This window comes from Amblyraja radiata, chromosome 2, assembly GCF_010909765.2.
Source record: "Amblyraja radiata isolate CabotCenter1 chromosome 2, sAmbRad1.1.pri, whole genome shotgun sequence".
Taxonomy (NCBI): Eukaryota; Metazoa; Chordata; class Chondrichthyes; order Rajiformes; family Rajidae; genus Amblyraja; species Amblyraja radiata.
The window spans coordinates 108,321,938-108,344,574 of NC_045957.1; the positions used below are offsets into that span (position 1 = coordinate 108,321,938).

The 22,637-nt window shown below is 39.8% G+C and overlaps 1 protein-coding gene across 1 annotated transcript in view; it reads right to left on the minus strand.

Moving 5' to 3' along the window:
* The window catches only part of rsu1 (Ras suppressor protein 1), a 197,260-nt gene that overhangs the window by 99,723 nt on the left and 74,900 nt on the right, over positions 1 to 22,637 (minus strand). Inside the window, exons 4-7 of the mRNA XM_033013184.1 lie at positions 16,859 to 16,979; positions 10,470 to 10,588; positions 5,037 to 5,119; positions 4,686 to 4,800 (exon numbers count right to left, since the gene is read on the minus strand). Coding sequence (XP_032869075.1) covers positions 4,686 to 4,800; positions 5,037 to 5,119; positions 10,470 to 10,588; positions 16,859 to 16,979 — 438 coding nt within the window. The remainder of the gene's footprint in view (positions 1 to 4,685; positions 4,801 to 5,036; positions 5,120 to 10,469; positions 10,589 to 16,858; positions 16,980 to 22,637) is intronic.

Here is a 22,637-nt window from a genome sequence, read left to right on the forward strand (position 1 = left end):
TTTATGCCATGGCACGCGCACAGCATACTGATCCCGATCTAGTCCATTGCACTGGACGCACACAGCCCTAAAATTGGAAGATGTACCTATCGGTGACACGAGAGAAACCATCAAATGAGCACTTCCATTGGTAAACCAAGGCCGTTTGTGCTTAGGACGATGCGTCGAGAAGTTTTCAGCGTGCTGTACAACTTATCACATCCGGGCAAGAAGGCTACGATAAAACTAATCCCCGAACGTTTAATCTGGCCTTTCTTCAAGCGTGACGCTGGATTAAGGGCAAAGACTTGTCTACCATGTCAACAATCCAAGATCTCCAGGCACATTAGGACCCCGTTCGGTGAGTTTCCTGTACCGAATACCCGTTTCGAGCACGTGCACCTGGACTTGGGCGGCCCACTCCCACCGTCAAGAAACTACACATATCTGCGCACTTGTTCACAAGATGGCAAGATGCTATCCCAGCCATCGACATTTCAGCGGAAACAATAGCCCGCACTTTTGTTGACCGATGGGTTTCGGTCTTTGGGTTCCCAAGTACGATCACAACAGACCGGGGTCCACAATTCGAGTCTGCGCTGTTTCAAACACTAACCGACCTCTTGAGTACGAACCGGATTCGAACGACTGCGTATCATCCACAAGCAAAAGGCCTGATTGAACGGTTCCATCGCCAGTTGAAAGCCGATCTGACAGCCGGAAAAGATGCGTTGAACTGGAGTGAACTGTTGCCTCTGGTTCTACGCATGTTCCCATCAACTCTCTCACACAGTATTTGTAGTAGCCAATTAACCTACCAACCTACATACATTTGGCAATGTGAGAGGAAACTGGAGCATCTGAGGGGAAACCCACGCAGCCACAGGGGGAATATGAAACCTCCACAAAGACATCAGAGGTCACGTGTGGACCTGGGTCACTGGACCTGTGAAACAGCGGCTACACTAACTATGCCGCTGTGCTTCCCTGGTGCACATTCTTTTGCAGTTTCTGGCTAGACAGGATCAGTTGCACATACATGACCTTCCTAATAGAAAGACAGCAGGATCCTTGCAGAAGCCAAATACTAATTTTCACTTTAAATAATTTGCTATCCCCAAAGATTAACATACTGCTCTGAAAAAGGCAAAGATTGAACATCACACATCAAGTAGCATCACTAAATTTAAAAACTTTTTTAAGATCCTGACAAGCTAAACACTAAATGTAACCAACCATCAATGTTCTTAATTGTAGCTTTATGTAGTAATCATTTTGGACATGTATCAGTCACTTGGTGGTTAAAACTTACTATCTGATTTGAAGTATGATTCATACTATTAAAACCCTCCACCTGCGCAATAATCCAAGATTGATGATATGTGAATATTCTGGGGAAATCAAAATTTCTACCATTGAATTTCAGGCGCAAATCTAATGAAGTTTCACAGCCAAACCATTTGGCCCCACAGGTTCTAATAGTGAATGATATGTGCAATAACACAAAATTGCCTTAGGGATGGAGAGTGATGTCTAGTGAATGCTTCTGTAAAATGGTTATGAAAAATTTCCAGTAGAAGGTCAACTTATCATCAAGCTTATATTGCAAGTGTGGTGTCAAATGGTATTTTCAGTAACCATTTTCACAATTTTTTCCTCTATATCGAATACTGCCATATTTTCAATCAAAGGCTTCATGGCCCTCTCTAAAACCTTGTCAAAGCAGCTGTCTAGATTTGGAAGAAGGGACTCTGTACTTCAGAATTGTGACCAATAAATAAAGACTAGGCAATGGGCCAATCAAACTGGTAACCTTGCAGCAATTCATGGTATCGTCACTTGATACTTTATACTGGGCATGAAGAAACTGGCAAGTTCCACTATAATAGACCAGGAGAGAGAATCTCAGCACCTTTGCAAATGTTGAACGCTTGAACTACAGAATGAAGAAATGATGTAATTTATATTGGAGATCATGACATGAACACTTATGCACACAAAGGCAAAGCGTGGATGACATTTCCAATGGATGTTTGACTTTAATGCATGCTGTCTGGCACGATGTGAATTCAGTAATGAGAAACCTCAATTGTCTTTTAAAAAGCTCATCCATTAATTCTTCAGTCTTAAGGTATTTTTTGTTTTCCGTTGGTAAGTTGTAAGAATTGCATGAAATTCACCTTTACTCAGATTACTCAATGAGCATCAGCAGTAGCTAGAATGCAGTGGTAGGCTGTACTATATTTTAATTTGCCATACGACATATTGAGCCATGTCCAAAACAGCCAGAATTCTATTTAGAAATGCCTTCAAACTTGTTGTTACAAGTTTCTGCACCTACAATCTTAAATTCACTCAAAATATCACCATTCACCTATCATCACAAACAGGTTAAAGCACAATAATCTACTCTGATTTTCCCTATCCATCAAATATTCCCTATTCACTATACACATTTGTACGAGGGTATATCAATGGTGGAATGGATAAATGTTTAGGATAGTAGATGCAAAATCAATCAAGCAGAATGTTTTGTCCTGGACAGCAATGACCTTACTCCAGTTGTTGGCGATCCATCCATTCAAGCAGAGGGAACATGTTCCATCACACTCCAATTTTGTGCCTTGCAGATGATGGAAGCTTTGACTTGAATTGTAGGCAGAGCATTTATATGGCTAGTCTAGTTGAGCTCAGTGGTATTATTGATGGTGGGCTATTGAATGGCAAGTGGAGGTGGTTACACTGTATCTTTGAGATGGGAATTTGTCACATATGCAATGTTATTTATCAGCCCATGCCAGGAAGTTGGCTAGGTCTTATAGCATGATCACATGGACTTTTTCATTTGCCAAATGGTTACAAGTGGAATTGAACACAATGCGATCATCCCCACGTCTCACCTTGTGATAGAAGAAAGGAACAGAAACAGGCCCATGGCCCAAAATTGTTAACATGCTCGAAGATAATTCGGCCTAGGATATTGCCCTGAGGAACTCCTGCAGTGATGTCCAGAGGGTAGGATGCGTAATATTTGGGGGTTTTCACAATGACCCCCATTGACTTCATATGTACCCGGGCACCCTGCAACAACATTTCTAACGCAGTAATAGTGTTCACGAGGATAGTTTAATGCATATTGTATGTGGACTTTCCCAATATAATTTGGAAATACGTTTACAACCATGCTTGACATGGACCCAAACTGTCTTCTTCTTATCGAGTCCACACATAAGATTAGAAGTTGTTCAGCCAGAGCTGGACACACTTCTCGACATCTGCATGCAATGGTATCTGTCTTGCGCTTCTTGTGCTTCTTGTGCGTGGTGGTGGAAAGATTGGTGAAAACAGGGCCGCGACGTGAATGCTGTTTCCTTGACCCCACCCAAACTGTAGTCGTATTCCCACGTTTGTGGATGATTTAAAACTTTTTAGCACAGTAATTAGTTTATCAGGATAGAAATAGACTTCAGAGGTCACAGACAGATGTTGTACATCTACGTTTCGTGATGCATTCCATTACTTCACTGTGCTGGGTGCAGTTCAAGCATTGCACGTCAGCTGACAGTAGCTACAAATCTGTCAATAAGCTAAGAACTGGATGTTTCAGAAACAATAATCCCAATAAGGAGTCCTGCAAAAGAAGCCTAAAAATGTGGGTTCTGCTGCAATTAAAATTTATCAAGTTGACAGCAGGGTTTTGTCCGGCAGCCATCCAGCTACACTGCCTGCCTGACAATAATACTCTCTGCCTGAAAGATGGATAAGCTGACAATATATGTCTGTAAGATACAGAGAAAAGAAGTAGAGGAATAAATTGATGGGTTTGCCCTGATGGGCACTGACTTGATGTGCTGAATGGCCTCCTATACCAGGAGAAAATATGATTTGTAAAATATATTGGGCCTAAATAACATAGGACACAAGAGGTGCCATGTCCATTGTCTTTCTTGTCCCATTTTTCCTAATACCTAAACACGTGGTTAAAACAAAATATGTAAATTGCACAAAACATGCCGGCAGGTGACCTCAGTTAAAATAGAAGTGGATGAGCAGAGAAAATGGAAGAGGTGGGTTAGGAAATGGAAAATTCGAACTCCTACACGATCCAAACCCACGTTCTTCTTTGCTGCATGACAATTGGAAAGAAATGCTTTTTCTAAATCACCAAGTAGCCACTGCATTGGTTTCTGTTTTTTTTTTAAATCCAAAATTCATGAGTCTAGTGAGATAATCCATTCCTTCAGTCATTCCACAAAGGGGCGGGCTTCCAAAGAACCATTTAATTCTAATTTTCACAGTACTGCTGTGCATGAAAATTATCTGAACTGACAAGGGAGTGTTGATGTAGCGCTCCACTCCCTGATCCCAACACCAAGCCAAGTACAAAATTAAAATTATATTTATTAGTATTTGTCTTTGTGATAAAAGGCCAGTTACAGTTGAGAAAAAAAATTGCAGAAGAGAAATCAGTAGAAAAAATGTACATTTTGTAAATACATTTTTTTTGTTAAAGCTATTAATTTAAATGTCTGAGTTTTCAATTCTAGACTACTTCAGTTTACAGAGTTTATCCTTTGTTTAAAAAAAGAAATGCAAATTGAGCTTTTAAAATATTAGGTATTCACTTTAAACGTTTCTATTTATTAACAGTAAACAAAACACAACATAATATGGACTAAGGCCAGCAATCTGGCCTCTGTTCTTACCCATTTCTGGCGGGAGCACAGTCAGTCGATTTCCTTGAATATGGAGCTCCTTCAATTGAGACAAGTCCCCAACCTCCTTTGGCAGTGATATGAGGTCATTGTCCCTTAAGCTGATCTGAAAATGGACATCTATTAGACCAATTCACATTTCAAATGAAACAGCTTGGAAATAATTCCTAGTTTCCTCTCTTAATTTATGGCAAGTCTATACTGTTAAAAGGGTATATTGTCAGGTACAGCGGTTTATCCCAACAAAAATAAATACCATAGCAGCTTGAATTGACTTCATTCAGAATTTACAAGAACTGTAAAACCAAATTGATATTTCAAAAATTTAGATAAATTACTTACTATCTGCAACTTCGTGAGCTTCGCAATTTCTGGTGGCAGGGTTTCAAAATCGTTGTCACTTAGATAGAGTGCACGCAAGGTGGCTGCAAATTAAACAGCAATATATAAACTGCATGGCATGTAACCAGACCATTGAGGCTCAATCAATAAAAGTAGTCAAGCTTGATTAATAGCCTTGGCTTTGCAAAAGTCTCTGACATGCCCAGGGCACCCAATAATAACAAGCAGGTCAAACTGATTTTATGTGTTAATGCTAGAGCTAGGAAAGTGATCACATCCTGCAGCTAATGACACAATTAACAAACACAGTTATAATATAAGCTTGTTGCCCTGTAAAAAGACGGATAAAGAAACAATTGTAAGCTCAATTATCGCGACAAATCTTTATAACCTTTGCCATTATAACTTAACATGAAATTTGCAGCTTGCAACCTATATACTTTTTTAAGTAGATACAAAATAATTTTCTTTACAGGCATTTAAGACCTTTAACGTTAACCGCACTGCTCATTAACCACCCAGTGTTCTCTAGTGTGCTCCGTTTTTTTGATTTTTTAACTAGATCAGGTTTCCATAAATCAAAGGACAAGACACCGCAGATACTGGAATCTCGAGCAATAAACAAAGTGCTGGTCAAACTTCAATCTGAAGTGTCCCAATCCAAAATGTTTGTACATTTCCTCCTTAGGCGCTGCCTGGCCTGTTGTGTTCCTCCAGCACTGTGTTTTGTTATATGAATTAAACCTCCATTTGGTAACATACCAGTGCATAAGTTCCAAGTCATAAAACAGAGCAGGTTAAAAAATAAATAAAAGGTTTATGATAACCAGCAGATGCAGTAACAATTTACTGTAGGTAAGAATATTTGATTGAAGGACATCTAAAACAGATGTAAATGGATACCCGTGTCAAGGAAGGGATTGAGATGTTGGCTTTCATGGTAATTTTGTTTGGAGACTACCTTGAACCAGCAGCCAATGGTTTTAACAAAAAACACCTCATGTATAAAAAGCCTAACCTTATTCATACTGGCCAAGGGATAAATGGAAGTGAACATGTAGCTGGTATAGAAAAGCTTTGTTTTTCCATATTTTCTTTCAAAATATCCAATTTTACATACCACATTTGCTACATTTTTAACCACTCGGTTAAAATATAATTTCCCCTGTTCCCTCTTAATTTACTAGCTATCTATGCGCTGTCAGTAAATTTAGTAACTTTTCCCTCAATATCTTCAAGCAGGTCATTTATTTAAATTGTAAATTGTTGAGGACCCAGCACTGATCACCGTGACACACCACTTGCTATGTTTAGTCTAACAGACAAAAATTCATATGCCTCCTCTGTTTTCTGTTTGCTTGCCTTTCTTCATCACGTGCTTTTATCTTCTGCAATAACTGTGAAAGTGGTACCTTATAAAATGCTTTCTGGAAAACTATGTACTGCATACTGCATCCACTGGTTATCCTTTTTATCCACAGTATATGTTACTTGTTCAAAGATATATTCCAATAAATTGGTTGTGCTATTGACACTGACCTCCATGGATAGAGCAGTCCAGATATACTGCAGTCATAGATCTTAATGAGGATAAAAGAGTACAGTTTGAGCGTTGGCCTTTAAATAGCATGGCTTTGGAATACAAATGGGTTGGCAAATTGTCAAATTTTGGAAAATTGTGCTGGAGATGAATTTTGGGCATTTTCTTAGGGGAGTTCTATGTTGGCTGGGGAAAAACATTAAGTACAAATTAGAGGTGGTCTTCTTGGGAGCTTGGTTCACCAGGCTTTAAAGAACTAGCTCAGCAGACTGACAAATCTACTTTGATATGATTCCAGAAGGACATTGATTGTGTTACCAGACATATTACCTCCTCTGTTAAAGGTCTTCAATATTCCATAAAATAAATATAGGTGTTCCTGGTTAGTGTACACATAATTATGACCAAGAATGTAACAGCTAATTTATAATTAACCTACAAAATGAAATATTGTTAGAAATATACCAAATAACAGTATTGACCAGATAAGACTAATTATAATTTAAAGCATTTTACTCCACTTTCATATATTCATAGAAAGGATGAATACTATGGCATAACAAAGGATCTTTGTCGTGAAAGATTAATATTGTTTCTCTTTCCACAGATGCTGGTTGACCTGATGAGTGTTTCAAGCATTTTCTGCTTTATGTTGAATGGTTAGCATCGGCAATTTTTTGCTTTTCATTTTCAAGGGATAAAGAAGTGTCAAAATGCATATCTCCAGATTCTGAGGCAGTTTTTTCACAGCTGTTATCGGCCAACTGAACCATCCTATCACCAACTATAGAGAGGTCTTGACCTACCATCTACCTCATTGGAGACCCTCAGTCTATCTTTAATTGGACTTTACTGGACTTTATCTTGCACTAAATGTTATTCCCTTTACCCAGTATCTGTACACTGTGGACGGCTTGATTACAATCATGTATAGACTTTTCACTGGCTGGATAGCACACAACTAAAAAGCTTTTCACGTGACAATAATAAACGAAACAAAACTAAGTACTACTGAGATTTTTTAGACATCAAAATATCATTTTGAATATGAAACTATTTGCCTCATGGTCATTAAAAGTGGTGTGTTGTACAATAGGACATAGAAATCACATTTTTTTCCTATGGATGGGTATGCTTTTGTGATGGTCACGTATACAAGACATCTGCCGTTGATGAATTTAGTTATTTTTCTTCTAATATCTAACATATGCAAATTTGTCCTAGGTCATGACCTTTTTATGCTAAAACCATCTGTAATAAGATGCAGTGGAAACATTTTTTTTAAACCAAATAATGAATTAAAAACTAAAAAGACAACCTATTAAATAGTTATTTTGTTGAGGCCATTCACACCAATGCAATGCAGGTGCACAACGGGATTTGTAAAAGAATGGTTAGATTTTCTCCCATCAATATTAAATGCAATTTATTGCAAAGAATCAAGTTACACAGAACATCCAGATAGATTTAAATTTTGATTACATTTATTCATTTTAAAGCAATGATGATTCACCTTGCCCCATATCCAGTCAGATGGATTAACAAATCCATTTGTACATTCAATAAATGTATATTCACATTACCTGAAACACTTGGTTTAATTGCAGCTAGGTCAAAATGGCAAAGCTGCAATCTGTTCACACAATGTGCAAAGTCTCAATGAGAAAAATAATAAAGGTTTGCATATTTTTAATTAGAATCGGCCACTGTACTCAAGTGTAAAGAAACAAGGTGAAAAGATAAAGCTTCGTTATGTCTGAATTATATTAATGGAGAGGAAAACTCAATTCTCCAAGTCAATGATAATTTACAAAATTTATGAAAAGGAGACAGAACGCTTCCATGATTATGACACAATGTTTAAGATCTTGGGTTTTGCAATGAGAGGCCTGAATATCAATATGACAGGATTTTAAAAAGCAGCATTATGGTTTGTACAGCAAATTTTAAAAATCTTGAGTGTAATAGGTTATTAAACAAATTTCAATGAAATATGACAAAAGTGCCCCCGCCATTCAACTGTGTTCTTTGTTGACAATAAAAACAGAAAATCCTGGAAACATTCAGATCAGACTGCATCAGTGGAAAGAGAAACAGTTAATGTTTCTGGTCGAAGATGCTCTTCACATTACCATTTTTAACCTGAAATGTTAATTAGTTCTCTTTTCAAAGATACTCCTGACCTGCTGAGTGATCTTAGAATTTTCAGTTTTGATGTCAGATTTCCAGCATCCAAGTTTTTTAAAATTTTTATTTCTGAATTTCTGACAACCTGAATATGCAGGGAAGAACATGGAACACAGCATATATCAGCAAATTAACGTCTGAATTTCACATCTATCATAGAAACATAGAAAATAGGTGCAGGACAGGCACGTACCGTCAGGGTAGGCAAGGTGGGCACTGCCTACCCTGACAAATTATAAAATGGTAATTATTAAATATAAATAGTAAAGGCACGGGGGAATTATGCCTACCTAAGAAACCTACGCCCCCCAATTGGTCCCTTGAACTAGTATTGTCATTCAATAAGATCACAACTGATTCAACAGGTCCCGGTGTGCTCCCGTTTTTCCCACCATCTCTCCACCTGCCGTCACCCTCCACCCCCCACCCATTCAGTGATTCAGAATGAAGGAGATTTGGAAGCCTTGGACAAATTGAATTGTTACTTTCGTTATTTTTTTTTTGAGCGTGAGAAATTTTATGTCCCGCCAGCCTTCCTTCAAAATGTAGCAACTCAAAATGGGGGTGCGGCTTCGACACAGGTGCATCTTCATTGCCGGGAAATACGGTACTTTATTAAGAGATATGGCTTTTGAAGACTTTATAAAAGTTGACTGACAGCTGACAGCTTACGGAGAGGAGTACAATCTGCGCATGCCTGGTGCAGGAGTAGGCCATTCTGCCCTTCGAGCCTGCAATATGATCATGGCTGATCATCCAAAATCAATACCCCGTTCCTGCTTTCTCCCCATATCCCTGGATTCTGTTAGCCCTACGAACTATATCTAAATCTCTATTGAAAACATCCAGTGAATTGGCCTCCACTGCCTTCTGTGGCAGATAATTCCACAGATTCACAACTCTCTGGGTGAAAACGTTTTTCCTCATCTCAGTCCTAAATGGCCTACCCCTTATTCTTAAACTGTGACCCCTAGTTCTGGACTCTCCTAAAATCAGGAACATTTTTCCTGCATCAAGCCTGTCCAATCCCATAGGAATTGTATGTTTCTATAAGATACCCTCTCATCCTTCTAAATTCCAGTGAATATAAGACGTCAATCCATTCTTTCATCATATGTCAGTCCCTGCACTCAAATCCTCTTGCTATGAAGGCCAACATGCCTTTTGCTTTCTTCACTGCCTGCTGTACATGCTTACTTTCAGTGACTGATGTACAAGGACACCAATCTGATACCAATCTGACCATTCAGATAATAATCTGCTTTCTTGTTGCCACCAATGTGGATCACCTCACATTTATCCACATTTTACTGCATCTGCCATGCATCTGCCCATTCACCCAACCCATTTAAGTCACTCTGCAGCCTCATAGCATCCTCGCAGCTCCCACTGCCATGCAGCTTTGTGTCATCTGTAAATTTGGAGATGGTACATTTAATTCCTTCATCAAAATCGTTAATATATATTGTAAATAACTGGGGTCCCAGCACTGAGCCTTGTGGCACCCCAGTAGTCACTGCCTGCCATTCTGAAAAGGACCCGTTAATTCCTACTCTTTGCTTCCTGTCTGCCAACCAGTTCTCTATCCATGTTAAATCCCTACCCCCAATACCATGTGCTCTACTTTTGCACACTAATCTCTTATGTGGGAGATTGATCTATAAAAGTCTTAAAATTAGTATTTAGAAAAGAAAGTAAGTTCTTACTGAGGTAGAAGAAGTTGCCAGGGAGGGATTTCTCATTCATATTGTTGTACGTCAAGTCAAGCACCTCCAGTGCTGGCAGAGATCCAAATCCTCTTGGCAGAGAATTTAATCTGTTCATGCTGTTGGAAAACGGTGGGAAATGAAAATTAAGTTTAGTTGCAAAGTAACATACTAAAGCATGGGTATGCAAGCACCCATCCAGCAATGTTAAAAATCAGTGTTGCCTTACCTGGTGACTATTTCAAAATCATTTTTAGATATTCTGTAGACATATAGTATTAGAAACATAGAAAATAGGTGCAGGAGTAGGCCATTCGGCCCTTCGAGCCTGCACCGCCATTCAATATGATCATGGCTGATCATCCAACTCAGTATCCTGTACCTGCCTTCTCTCCATACCCCCTGATCCCTTTAGCCACAAGGGCCACATCTAACTCCCTCTTAAATATAGCCAATGAACTAGCCTCAACTACCTTCTGGGGCAGAGAATTCCAGAGAATTCAATTGCAAGATTAAAATGTGTTGATAGTTTTTTTTATTCTGATGTGAAACTATGAGCGGGCACAGATAGGGTAAACAAATTAATTTTCCCAGGATGGCAATATCAAATATTTGAGAGCAAAGTTTAAAGGAGATGTGTGTTTTTTTATTTACACAGAGAGTGGTGGGTGCGTGAAACAGCAGTGGTGGTAGAGGCAGATACGATAGAGGCATATAAGGTCATAAGTGATAGTAGAATTAGGCCGTCCCATCAAGTCTACTCTGCCATTCAATCTTGGCTGATCTATCTCTCCCTCCTAACCCCATTCTCCTGCCTTCTCCCCATAATCCTTGACACCTGTACTAATCAAAAATCTATCTATCTCTGCCTTAAAAATATCCACTGACGGCCTACAGCAGCCTTCTGTGGCAAAGAATTCCACAGATTCACTAGCCTCTGACTAAAGAAATTTCTCCTCATCTCCTTCCTAAAATAATGTCTTTAATTCTGAGGCTATGACCTCTAGTTCTAGACTCTCCCACTCGTGGAAACATCATCTCCACGTCAGCTCTATCCAAGCCTTTCACTATTCTGCACGTTTCAATGAGATCCCCCCTATTTCTTCTAAATTCAAGTGAGTCCCGGCCCAGTGCCGACAAACGCTCATCATAGGTTAACCAACTAATTCCTGGGATCATTATTGTAAACCTCCTCTGGACTCTCTCCAGAATCTGCACATCCTTCCTCAGATATGGTACCCAAAATTACTCACAATGGGGAGATGATGTTTTGGGTTTGGACCCTTCTTCAGAGATGGAGTAGAGGGAAGTAAGCTGGGGCAAGAACTGGTTAAGTGATAGATGGATACAGGCGAGCCAGGGCTTAGACAAAAATGCTGGAGAAACACAGCGGGTGCGGCAGTACCTATGGAGCGAAGGAAATAGGCAACGTTTCGGGCTGAAACCCTTCTTCAGACTGATGCAGGGTGGGGGGAATTGCCAGATGGGTGGAAATGTTAAACAAGGTAGAGCTGACAACGCTGGAGACAAAAGGATGGAGATGTGAAAAATGATAAGGCAATACAATCCTGGACTCCCTAACTAGGAAGAAAATATTCTTTCCCAACCCATCAGTTTTCCTTAAGCAGGTCTTCAGGAGTCATGCTAGCATTCATGTTTCATATCCAACCAAAATGCAGAACTAGTGCTAGACAATGATTATAGAAACCCTGTGCTGTGAAGCTGATCTATTTTGAACTAATAGCCTTACATAATTCAGAGCCACAACGTAAATGAAAACCTCAGCTGGACATAGACAGAGCATATGGTCAAAATTTAGTTCCCTTAGTATGGTATCAAAAACAGGAAAGCATGTAAGGCAAACTAACACCTCTAAAAAGTTACGTCTCACTATTACCGGCATCTTTATATCTACAAAAATAGCACCTGGTTTAAGGTGTAAGGAAGGAGTTTTAGAGGGGGATTTGAAAGTTTTTTTTTTAACATAGTAGAATGTACTGCCAGAGGTGGTGGTGGGTACAGAACCAATAACCAGATTTAGGAGAAATTTAAGCAGACACTTGAATAGGTAAGACATGGAGGGATATATTCAGAACACACGCAAATGGGATTAGGAAAAAAATGGTCAGAATGGACCTAGTAAACTAAAGGTCCCATTTCTGTGTCATTTGGCTATACATCACAGGAACAGGCCCTGCTCCCCAACTTACCCATGCCGACTGAGTTGTCCAACGGAGCGAGTCCCACTGACCCCTCTAAACCTTTCTTATCCATGTACAGCACCTGTTTCAATGTTTTTCACATTTCATAACTGTATCCACCTCTATATTTCCTCTGGCAACGTAGTCATCTACACGTCACCCTCCGTGTGAAAAGGTTGCTCCCTTCGTCCCTTTTAAATACCTCCCCCTCACCTTAAATCTGTCCTCTCTAGTTTTAGACTCTCCTACCATGGGGAAAGACTGTGGCCATTCACCTTACCTATGCCCCACATTATTTTATGTCTTTTACAGGCAGTGCATTTCTGTGCTTTACAGCTCCATTAATCTATGAAATCCCAACTCTTGTCTTCAGGCTTTCTGTCCATTTTCTAACCAGGTTTCTGGTAACTCCATGAACTGAAAATCTCTTTGTTAAAAAAATTCTTAAAATTAAATTAAACAACTCCAAAAGACCTAACTCTACTTTGATTGCTCCTAACTCTATCAGGGATCTGGTAATTTACCCATAAATGTGCCTGATTATAGTTCGATCTTATACTGAAATTAAGATGTATAATTGGAAATGCTGCCTTGATCAACATAATTGACAGTGAACTCGAATGTAAATGCGTGTTTATATCCTTGCTTATCAGCACACAATTCAGCTGATAACAGCTCACTATATCTGCCAATTAAATGATACATGTCTGATAATATGTTGCTTTGATTTGGTCACAAAATCACTGTTGTATTCACCTACGTGCAATCAATTTTAAAAACGTAAATGGATAACAAAAAAATCAAATTAACCCTATTCGTCAGTTTTAATATTAAAAAAACCCATTAATGATACAAAATAAAAAAATATTCACCCCTACCCTATGTCAGTGCTTTCAAGCGCACTCCTGGAACAGATGTGTCAACAAAGAACCATAAAACCATAGAGAGCCTAAAATTTGATCTTGGTGTCACAATCAGTTATGTTTGGTGCGCCCAGACGGACAAAAATCAATCTTGAATCAGCTTAAAGTAACAGGCAAGCAAATTTTGGCATCAGCTTACACTTAGATTGGTCAGATTCTGTCTAGAGTGCAATGGTATTACTAATGGAAATAATCTGAGTGTTCCATTCACGGTTCAAAGAGTGTATTCTATTGCTGTTGACAATATTATTTAAAAAAATGAAACAATTACATGAAACAAATGTAATCTGGCATAATTTCTTCCAAAGGATCAGGATCACCAATTAGTGCTCCTTCCAATCAATTCACAAATAAGAACACAAGTGCTCCAGTCAGCCAGCTCTGATTATGGCTGAACATTCATTGTGATACCACTTTGCCACTCTAATCCCATACCCTAAATTCCCTTAATGTTTAATAATCTATTGATCTTATTCTGAGCCATCGTCTCTCTTCAGTTCCCTTGGGTAGAGAATTCCAATATTCCCTGCCCTCAGGGTGAAAACAAATTCTCTTATTTCCGACCTGAACAGCCAACCCTTTATTTTTGAAATTGGCCTCTGGTCCTAGTCGGGAGAAATATCATCCCTGCAAAACCCCATGATTCTTCTAAATTTGAAAGTGTAGTTACAGTCAGTCTAATCCTTCCTCACATGACAAAATCACAAGCCCAGGAATTGATCGGGTGAACCTTTGTTATACTCCCTCAAACAGAACTATACGCTTTCTTAGACAAGGAGATTAAAGCGGTGTACGATATTCCAGATATGGTTTCATCAGGCCAGTATTATAATTGGAGCAAGATATCCAAAACAATTTCCCTTTTGTAACTCTATGTTCTTTGCCCTGATACCACTTCCTTAATAATCAATTTCAGCATTTTCCCTAGAACAGCCATCTAGTTTATTTTTTCCCTCTTCCTTGATTGTGGCATTAAATGTATTATCTTCCAATCAATGAGAATTGTTCTGGAGCTTATGACATTTTGGAAGGTGACGAGCGACCATCTATTTCCACCTTCTTCAAAACAGTAATTGGCTGCTGAAAATTTAATTCCCTCCAATATTATACTTTCTTTTTACCAGTGCTATTTTGTTTTAGTTTGAATTCACTCTAGATCCGTGTGTATTCACAGAGGAGTATGTTAGATTTTCTGATTTTAAGGAAAGTACAGGAAGGTGTTGCCGAGGTATAAGATCAGCCATAATCTTATTTAGTAGCAGAACTAAGACTATGGGCTGAATGGCTGAGCCGTGTTTCTATTTCTCATGTTCTTGTATATCCAGGGCGTTTAGTGTATCTTCCCAGGAGGTTAGGTGTATCTTCCATGAAGACAAGTATGTTGAATGTTCCTGCCATTTCCCTACTACTTAAAATGTTTGCTATCTGTGTCTACAAGGGACTCACATTAACCTTTGCTAATCCTTTCCTTTTTACATCCGACAGAAGCTCTGACAGTTTGATTTTGTGCTTCATGCTAATGAATGCTCACATTCCACTTGCTCTTTCCAATGCACTGATCCTCCTTTGTAGAATTTTAAAATTCCCCAATCCACAGATTTGTGTTTTTTTTTTGGCAACATTACCAGTCTTTTCCTTTGAATCAATACTATTTTTAACTTCTCCTTATTAGCTGAACAAGTTTTCTTCCTTTTTTTCTTTAAGGTATATACATTCAGTGTAGGTATTAATTCTTAAAATATTAGACATTGCTTACTTATTGTCGTACCTTACAGGGTAACTTCTTGATCTACCACATTCAATTTGTGCCTTTGAGATTAGTTTTATTCAGATTTAATATCCTGGTTTCAGTGGAAGTGATTGTAACTCAACTAAATCACCTGTAGATTACTGAAAAGAATAGCTTATCATGTTATGATCACTCTTTCGTGAAGGTTCCTTAACACAAGATCCTCAACTAACCCTCCTTCATTAACAATTAGATTCAGATATCCCTCCCTCTAGCATTACATTTCACTCCTCTTGTACTCTGCTTCTCTCATTATCTCACAAGCCTTTTGTCTCCCATTCATCTGTAATTTTTTTTCACTCATCTTCCAATCAAAACCTCCCCATCACCTGCACCCACCTGTCACTTGCCAGCCATTATCCTGTCCCCCACCTCTTATATAAGCTTTCTCTCCCCCACTGCAATCAATCTGAAGAAAGGTCCTAACCTGAAACGTCACCTATGCACATCCTCCATAGGTACTGCCTGACTTACTGAGTTACTCCAGTGCTTTGTATTTTACTACATATTGGAAGGTACAATTAAATTAGCAGAAATTAAAACAAGCTATTAATAGACATTTAACAGGCTTGCTATGATATCTGATTTTAAACTTTTTATTATACTCTACAAACAAAACTTCACAATTTATAATATCTCTGTTAATTATGTGAACAGAGCAGATTTAAAACCAATAGTATAATCTGGCTGATGGCAGTCAGTCTCTTATGGCCTGGATTCCTGCTTGGAGGACAATTTTGTTGAACTTGCTTGGGATCTGCTTTGCTTCCAGAACCTTAGATGCACACAGTTGTTAGCTTATATGAAATTGACCTCATTCTAATTTCTACCCAATTAGTCTAGTCTCTTGTGGTCCATGAGGAATGAGGGTGAAGATCCACTAGCTGTATTACATTTGAAACAAAAATTGATTCTACAATACCAAAATAACTGCATCCTGTAGTTCTTGCTTAAAATAATTTATACGATCAACACAACAGTCCAGCCCTAACATTCAATTGTATAATGAATATCAAATCTCATGGTTCATGTATACCATTTCAGATGGAAAGAGATCAAAAGATTTAGAACAGAGACTTACTGAGAGGAGGATGGAGCTCATAATGCAATAGAAACCAAACTTCTTCCAAGTTCTTACTTTAAATCAGGTTCAGACAGATAGAATGAATACTCTGATTTACAGCAGTTTATGAGTTTTAAGTGAAATGAGCTTAGGTGCATTCAATTCCATCCCACAATGGACAGAAGTTAACAACATAAAGTTATACAAGTTTAAATATTAATGCAGTAATTTGCTGAGAAAATGAACACTGGGGTGAATAAAATGGCCAGTCTGGAATATCTCATTCAAATATTACAATTAGGTTGTCTTTAGTATATTATGGAAAGTTTAGTTTGTGAATGGTTATTTCATCTCAGCTTTTTCCAGTTTCTTCACCTTCCACTGCTACACAATTACCAACAGGATCCACTTACCCAAGGTTAAGATGTTTCAGTTTCTGCAGGCTGCTGATTTGTGTCGGAAGGTCTTCGATCTGATTGTTGAAAACATTCAGTACCTCCAGATTCCTCAGGTCAGCTACGTTTGCTGGAACACCTGAATGAAAGGGAGCAAAATACAGTTACATCCATATTTATTTTACAGGTGGACATCAGGGCTAGGAGGCAAATATGAAAAAGCGCAACTTTATATTTTGGTGTATAACAGTAATGGCCCTGTCCCACGGTACGAGTTCATTCCAAGAGCTCTCCCGAGTTTAAAAGAATAACCAAACTCGTGGTAAGCACGGAGAATGAACGTAGCGGATACGTCGGAGCTCGGGGACATCTCTTAGCGGCTCGTAACGCTAACGGCAGATAAGCTCGGGAAGACTCATGAAGATTTTTCAACATGTTGAAAAATGTCCACGAGAGCCCCGAGTACCGACGAGCGGCCATTACCGTAAATCTCTGAGTTCGAATCAGGGCAAACTCGGGAGAGCTCTTGGAATGAACTCGTACCGTGGGACAGGGCCATAAGTTCGCAATAATATGTACACAAAATATAATTGCCCATTCCAGTCCCAATCAAGAAGAAAAACTTTGAAACAACTATTTTATTGAGAGAAATAAGGGGAATCTGACTTTTTTTTCAAAATCTGAGATTGGTTGTAGATAATGAAGGATGTGGATGGTGGCTTGGCAGGAAGGATTCGGATGGTGCAAAAGAGGTTCATCGGGATATTGCCCAGATTGATAGTTTCGCTATCAGAAGAGATTGGGAAAAAAAAGTTTTGTTTATGCGACAGCATTGAAGGCTGAGAGGTAACCTGGTAAAAGTACTTACTCATAGAGTGATACAGTGTGGAAACAGGCTTTTTGGCCCAACTTGCCCACACCAGCCTACATGTCCCAGCTAGACTAGTCCCACCTGTCAGTGCCTGGTCCATATCCCTTCAAATCCGTCCTATCAATGTACCTATCCATGTCCGACTGCTTCTTAATTGATGGGATAGTCCCACCCTCAACTACCTCCTCTGGCAGCTTCTTCCATACACCCACCACCCTCTGTGTGAAAATGTTACCCCTCGGATTCCTACTAAATCTTTTCCCCTTCACCTTGAACCCATGTCCTCTGGTCCTCAATTCTGGGCAAGAGACTTTGTGCATCTACCCGGTCTATTCCTCTCATGATTTTGTACACCTCAATAAGATCACCCCTCATTCTCATGCGCTCCAAGGAATAGAGACCCAGCCTACTCAACCTCTCCCTATAACTCACACCATCTAGTCTTGGCAATATCCTCGCAAATCGTTTCTGAACCCTTTCAGGCTTGACAATATCTTTCCTATAGTAACATGGTGTCCAGAACTGAACACAATATTCTAAACGCGGTCTCACCAAGTTCTTATTCAACTGCAACCTCCAAACTACTATACTCTGACTGATGAAGGCCTAATGCCTTTTTGACCACCTTATCTACCTACAACTCAACCTTCAAGAAACAATGCGTCTGCACTCCTAGGTCCCTCTGCTCTACAACACTCCCCAGAGGCCTACAATTTACTGTGTAGGTCCTGCCCTTGTTAGGCGTCCCAAAATACAACACCTCACACTTCTCTGTATTAAATTCCATCAACCATTCCTCAGCCCACCTGGCCAATCGATCCAGATCCTGCTGCAATCTTTCACAACCATCTTCACTCTCTGCAAAGCCACTCACTTTTGTATCATCAGCAAACTTGCTAATCTTGTCCTGTATGTTCACATCAAAATCAGTGATGTAGATGACAAACAGTAACGGGCCAGGCACCGAACTGGTCACAGGCCTCCAGTCCAAGGAGCAACCTTCCACCATTACCCTCTGCTACCTTCCACGGAGCTAATTTGCTATCCATTCAGCGATCTCTCCTTAGATTAGGTATGTTGCAAAGCCTACCTGAAGCGTCGTTGAAAATCTGCCGCTGCGGGTGTGCGCGATTTTGGCGCCGTTTAGAGGGGGCGGGTTTAAAACGCGATTTTCTCTAGGCTGTTCAAATCGAAGATGTTCAGCCTAGTTAATTATTAACGAAAAATCGCTGGAAGACCCCGTCGCAAAAGCTATTATTAGTTTTAAAGGCCTCGTATAATAGTTATAATAGTTTAAAAATCAATCTCTAAACCCGCGACCGCCGGCAACCGCAGGGTCTCATAAAGCAGGCAACTGAAGGTAGGTTGTATATTTTTACATTAAAAAGGGCTTCTTAAGATCCCTTTATACAAAGTTTAATATTGCGAGTAGCTCATTTTGGGCCCATTATATCCCGCAGTATTTTTCCCGGCATTTGGGGCACAAATCTACCGCAATGTGAACGTTCTAAACCAGCGCGTTCACAGGAACCCACTGGAAAGCTGATTTAAATGGGCATTTATTTACAGCAATTGAACACTAAATTCCTTCCATTTGGTCTATAAATTAATGTAAATAAGATTTAAAAATCATGTTTTATTGTGAATTATTTGTGAATATTATTTGGACATTTAGGCTATTTAAAAATGTTAATCATTTATTAAGAAATGGATAGATGTTTAGATCTAGTAATTGAAGTCTGAAATTAGCTACAATTAGGTAACTAACTAATTATATGCTTTAATTTCAGGTCATCCAAGTAAGATTATTTTATATTTGTTTCAGAATGCTTCAATCTATGATAACTGAAAATTTCATTCAGTTCTCTTAATTTTTAAGAAAGTTATGGGCTTTTGACTGTTCACGATCACAGCTTTTTTGTTATGTCCATAGAAAATCAATAGGGAACAAGATGCTAATTTCCAAGTATGAAAATGGCCATAACATTTTAAATACTTGAGATATGAAAGTGAATTAGGTGTCAAATTAAACTTCTTTTTATGCTTTTTATGGGATAAATTACAGACTTGATTTTTTAAATCTCAAAATGTTGTAACATTGCTACTTAGATCCCATGAGATCTAACCTTCCAGAGAATCCTACTATGCGGAACCTTGGTGAATGCCCTACTGAAATCCATCTACACAACATCTATAGCTCGACCTCTTCTTAAAAGGTGGGGTTACATTGACTACCCTCCAGTCCACAGGAACTGATCCAGAGTCGAGAGAACATTTGAAAATGATCACCAATACATCCACCATTTGTAGGGCCACCTCCTTGAGTACTCTGGGATGCAGACCATCAGGCCCTGGGAATTTATCTGCCATCAGTCCCAACAGTTTACCTAACACCATCTCCTGACAAATGTGGATTCCCTTCAGTTCTCCCCTCCCACTAGATCCTCGGTCCCCTAGTATTTTTGGAAGATTGTTTGTGTCTTCCTTAGTGAAAGTACTCGTTTAACTGAAGATTTATGGGATTCATGTAGATTAAAATGGTTGGTAAGGATGTGGGCCGGTTTATGTGCTGTACAACTCTATAACAGTTTACAGTGATTTCACATTTTTGGAGTGTTTGTTTCAACTTGAAATATCCCAAAAGCTAAAAATGATTGTTCACATCTACCTTGCTATACAAGCATGCCCATCACATTTTGGAAAGAAGAACAAGGGAATGGTCCAGAAACATGGAAAATCATAAAAAGTGGTATACTAATCTAGAAAGATGAGATACATACAATAAAAATATGTAAATATTGATCCTGCTGAATGGTGGTGTTCAGGGAACTTTTAATTTATTTTTACAAGGAACATACAGTCACATTGTAGGTGGGGCAAACAATTATGAAAGCAAATGCAATGGTGATCTGTATTGCAAGAAAAATGGAGTCAGAACATTTTGCTACATCTGCACACACCTAATCAGATCACAACCTGGTTTATCTAAGGCCTTCTTAAAGGGCTTTCTCACGGTGCGACCTGACGCAAGGCTTAACAAGAGTTTAACATCGTGGGAACCTCCTGCGATAACAGTACGGCATTCGTGGACCACCGAGGACCTCCGTGGCGCTAACGGCAGGTAGTCGTGTAACTTTGTAAGGTCGGGAGAAAATTCAAACATTTTTGAATTTCTCCAAGAGTGACTTGAGCACTTTTTGGTGAGCGTTGCAACATTGTATGAACGCAGATGCCAGTGCGATATCCGTGCGATATCCGTAATGACTCTTGCGGGTACCGTGGGAACTCCTGCGAACGGTAAACCCGGAAGCTTGACAGAGGGGACATAAGGTGAGTAAAAAAGGTGGTCTCAATATCGCCAATGGACCATGTGTCCATCGAGGACGTCCCACCTAATTGTCATTGTTTGAGAATCTTTTTCACAGTAATGCGGCTTTTACACGGGGCGACTTGACGCAAGAGTTAACCAGAGTTCAACATCGTGGGAACCTCGTGCGATAACAGTGCGGCATTCGTGGACCACCGTGGACCACCGTAGCGCTAACGGCAGGTCATCGTGTAACTTGGTCACTCGGGAGAAAATTCAAGAAAATTGGAATTTCTCCAAGAGTGACTTGTACACTTGTGGTTGAGTATTGCAACATTATATGAACGTAGTGGCCAGTGCGATATCCGTGCGATATCCGTAATAACTCTTGCGGGTACCGTGGGAACTCCTGCGAACGGTGAACCCGGAAGCTGGACAGAGGGGACAGAAGGTGATTACATATTATCTTCAGTGGGATTGAATTTAAAAAATAAATAAAAATAAAGATTTACATCCGCATATGGACATCAACTTATTCATGAGTTATGTTAATGAGATTCAAGAAAATAACTATAATCTTTAAAAGGGACTTTAAAAGGGACTTTACTGAAAGGTTACGCATTTTTATGGTCCGTGAGATATTTTTCACATGTACTTCTTTGAGAGATACAGGTCGGAGTCCTCGGGTCCAGGGGTCCGGAACGCTACCAATCAATGTTGTGCAGAGACCCGTGTAAGGAGTGAACTGCACATGCTGGTTTAAACCGAAGACAGACACAAAAAGCTGGAGTAACTCAGCGAGTCAAGCAGCATCTCTGGAGAAAAAAAGCTGATGTTTCGGGACGAGACACATCTTCAGACTCAATTCCGATTAGGATGTCTGAAGAAGGGCTCCGATTCGAATCGTCACCTATTCTTTTTCTCCAGAGATGATGCCTGACCCGCTGACTTACTCCAGCTTTTTATGCTTTTCTTCCCAGATCTGACTTACCTGCTGAGTTACACCAACATTTTGTGTCCTTCTGTGCATATTAACCAGCATTAACCAGCGTCTGCAGTTCCTTTAGACATTACATAACTTCAGATTTTAGAGATATAGCGCGTGGGAACTCCTGCGAACGGTAAACCCGGAAGCTGGACAGAGGGGACAGAGGGTGACTAAAAAAGGTGGTCTCAAAAGGACACATGGGAACATGTGTCCTTCGAGGACGTCCCACCTAATTGTCATTGTTGGATAATCTTTTTAACAGGAACACTTGCAGAGATGGCTCCCAGAAAATCTCAAAGGAAGGGGGTAAAGCGGGTCAGAGATGTTTTTGCCATGCAGGAGAATGAGGAGGAGACGCAGCAAGAGAGACAGGTGGAGAGGCAACAGGAGATGCCACAGATAACACTGCCTGTGGGCTCCTTGGAGCAGGGAGAGGGTGAGCAAGGTTCGGCAGCCTGGCCAGCTGTGACTTTCGCTTACCGCCGACACCTCCAGCCCTCCTTCTCATGGCCGATCATCGGTTCATGAGTTGGATGGGGTGCCGAATATTCTCCGGTGCCCGGGCCAAAACTCCTCAGCTGGCCCACCGGCTCGGTCAACGAATTGCCGTCGGCAAATTTGTCCCTTATTT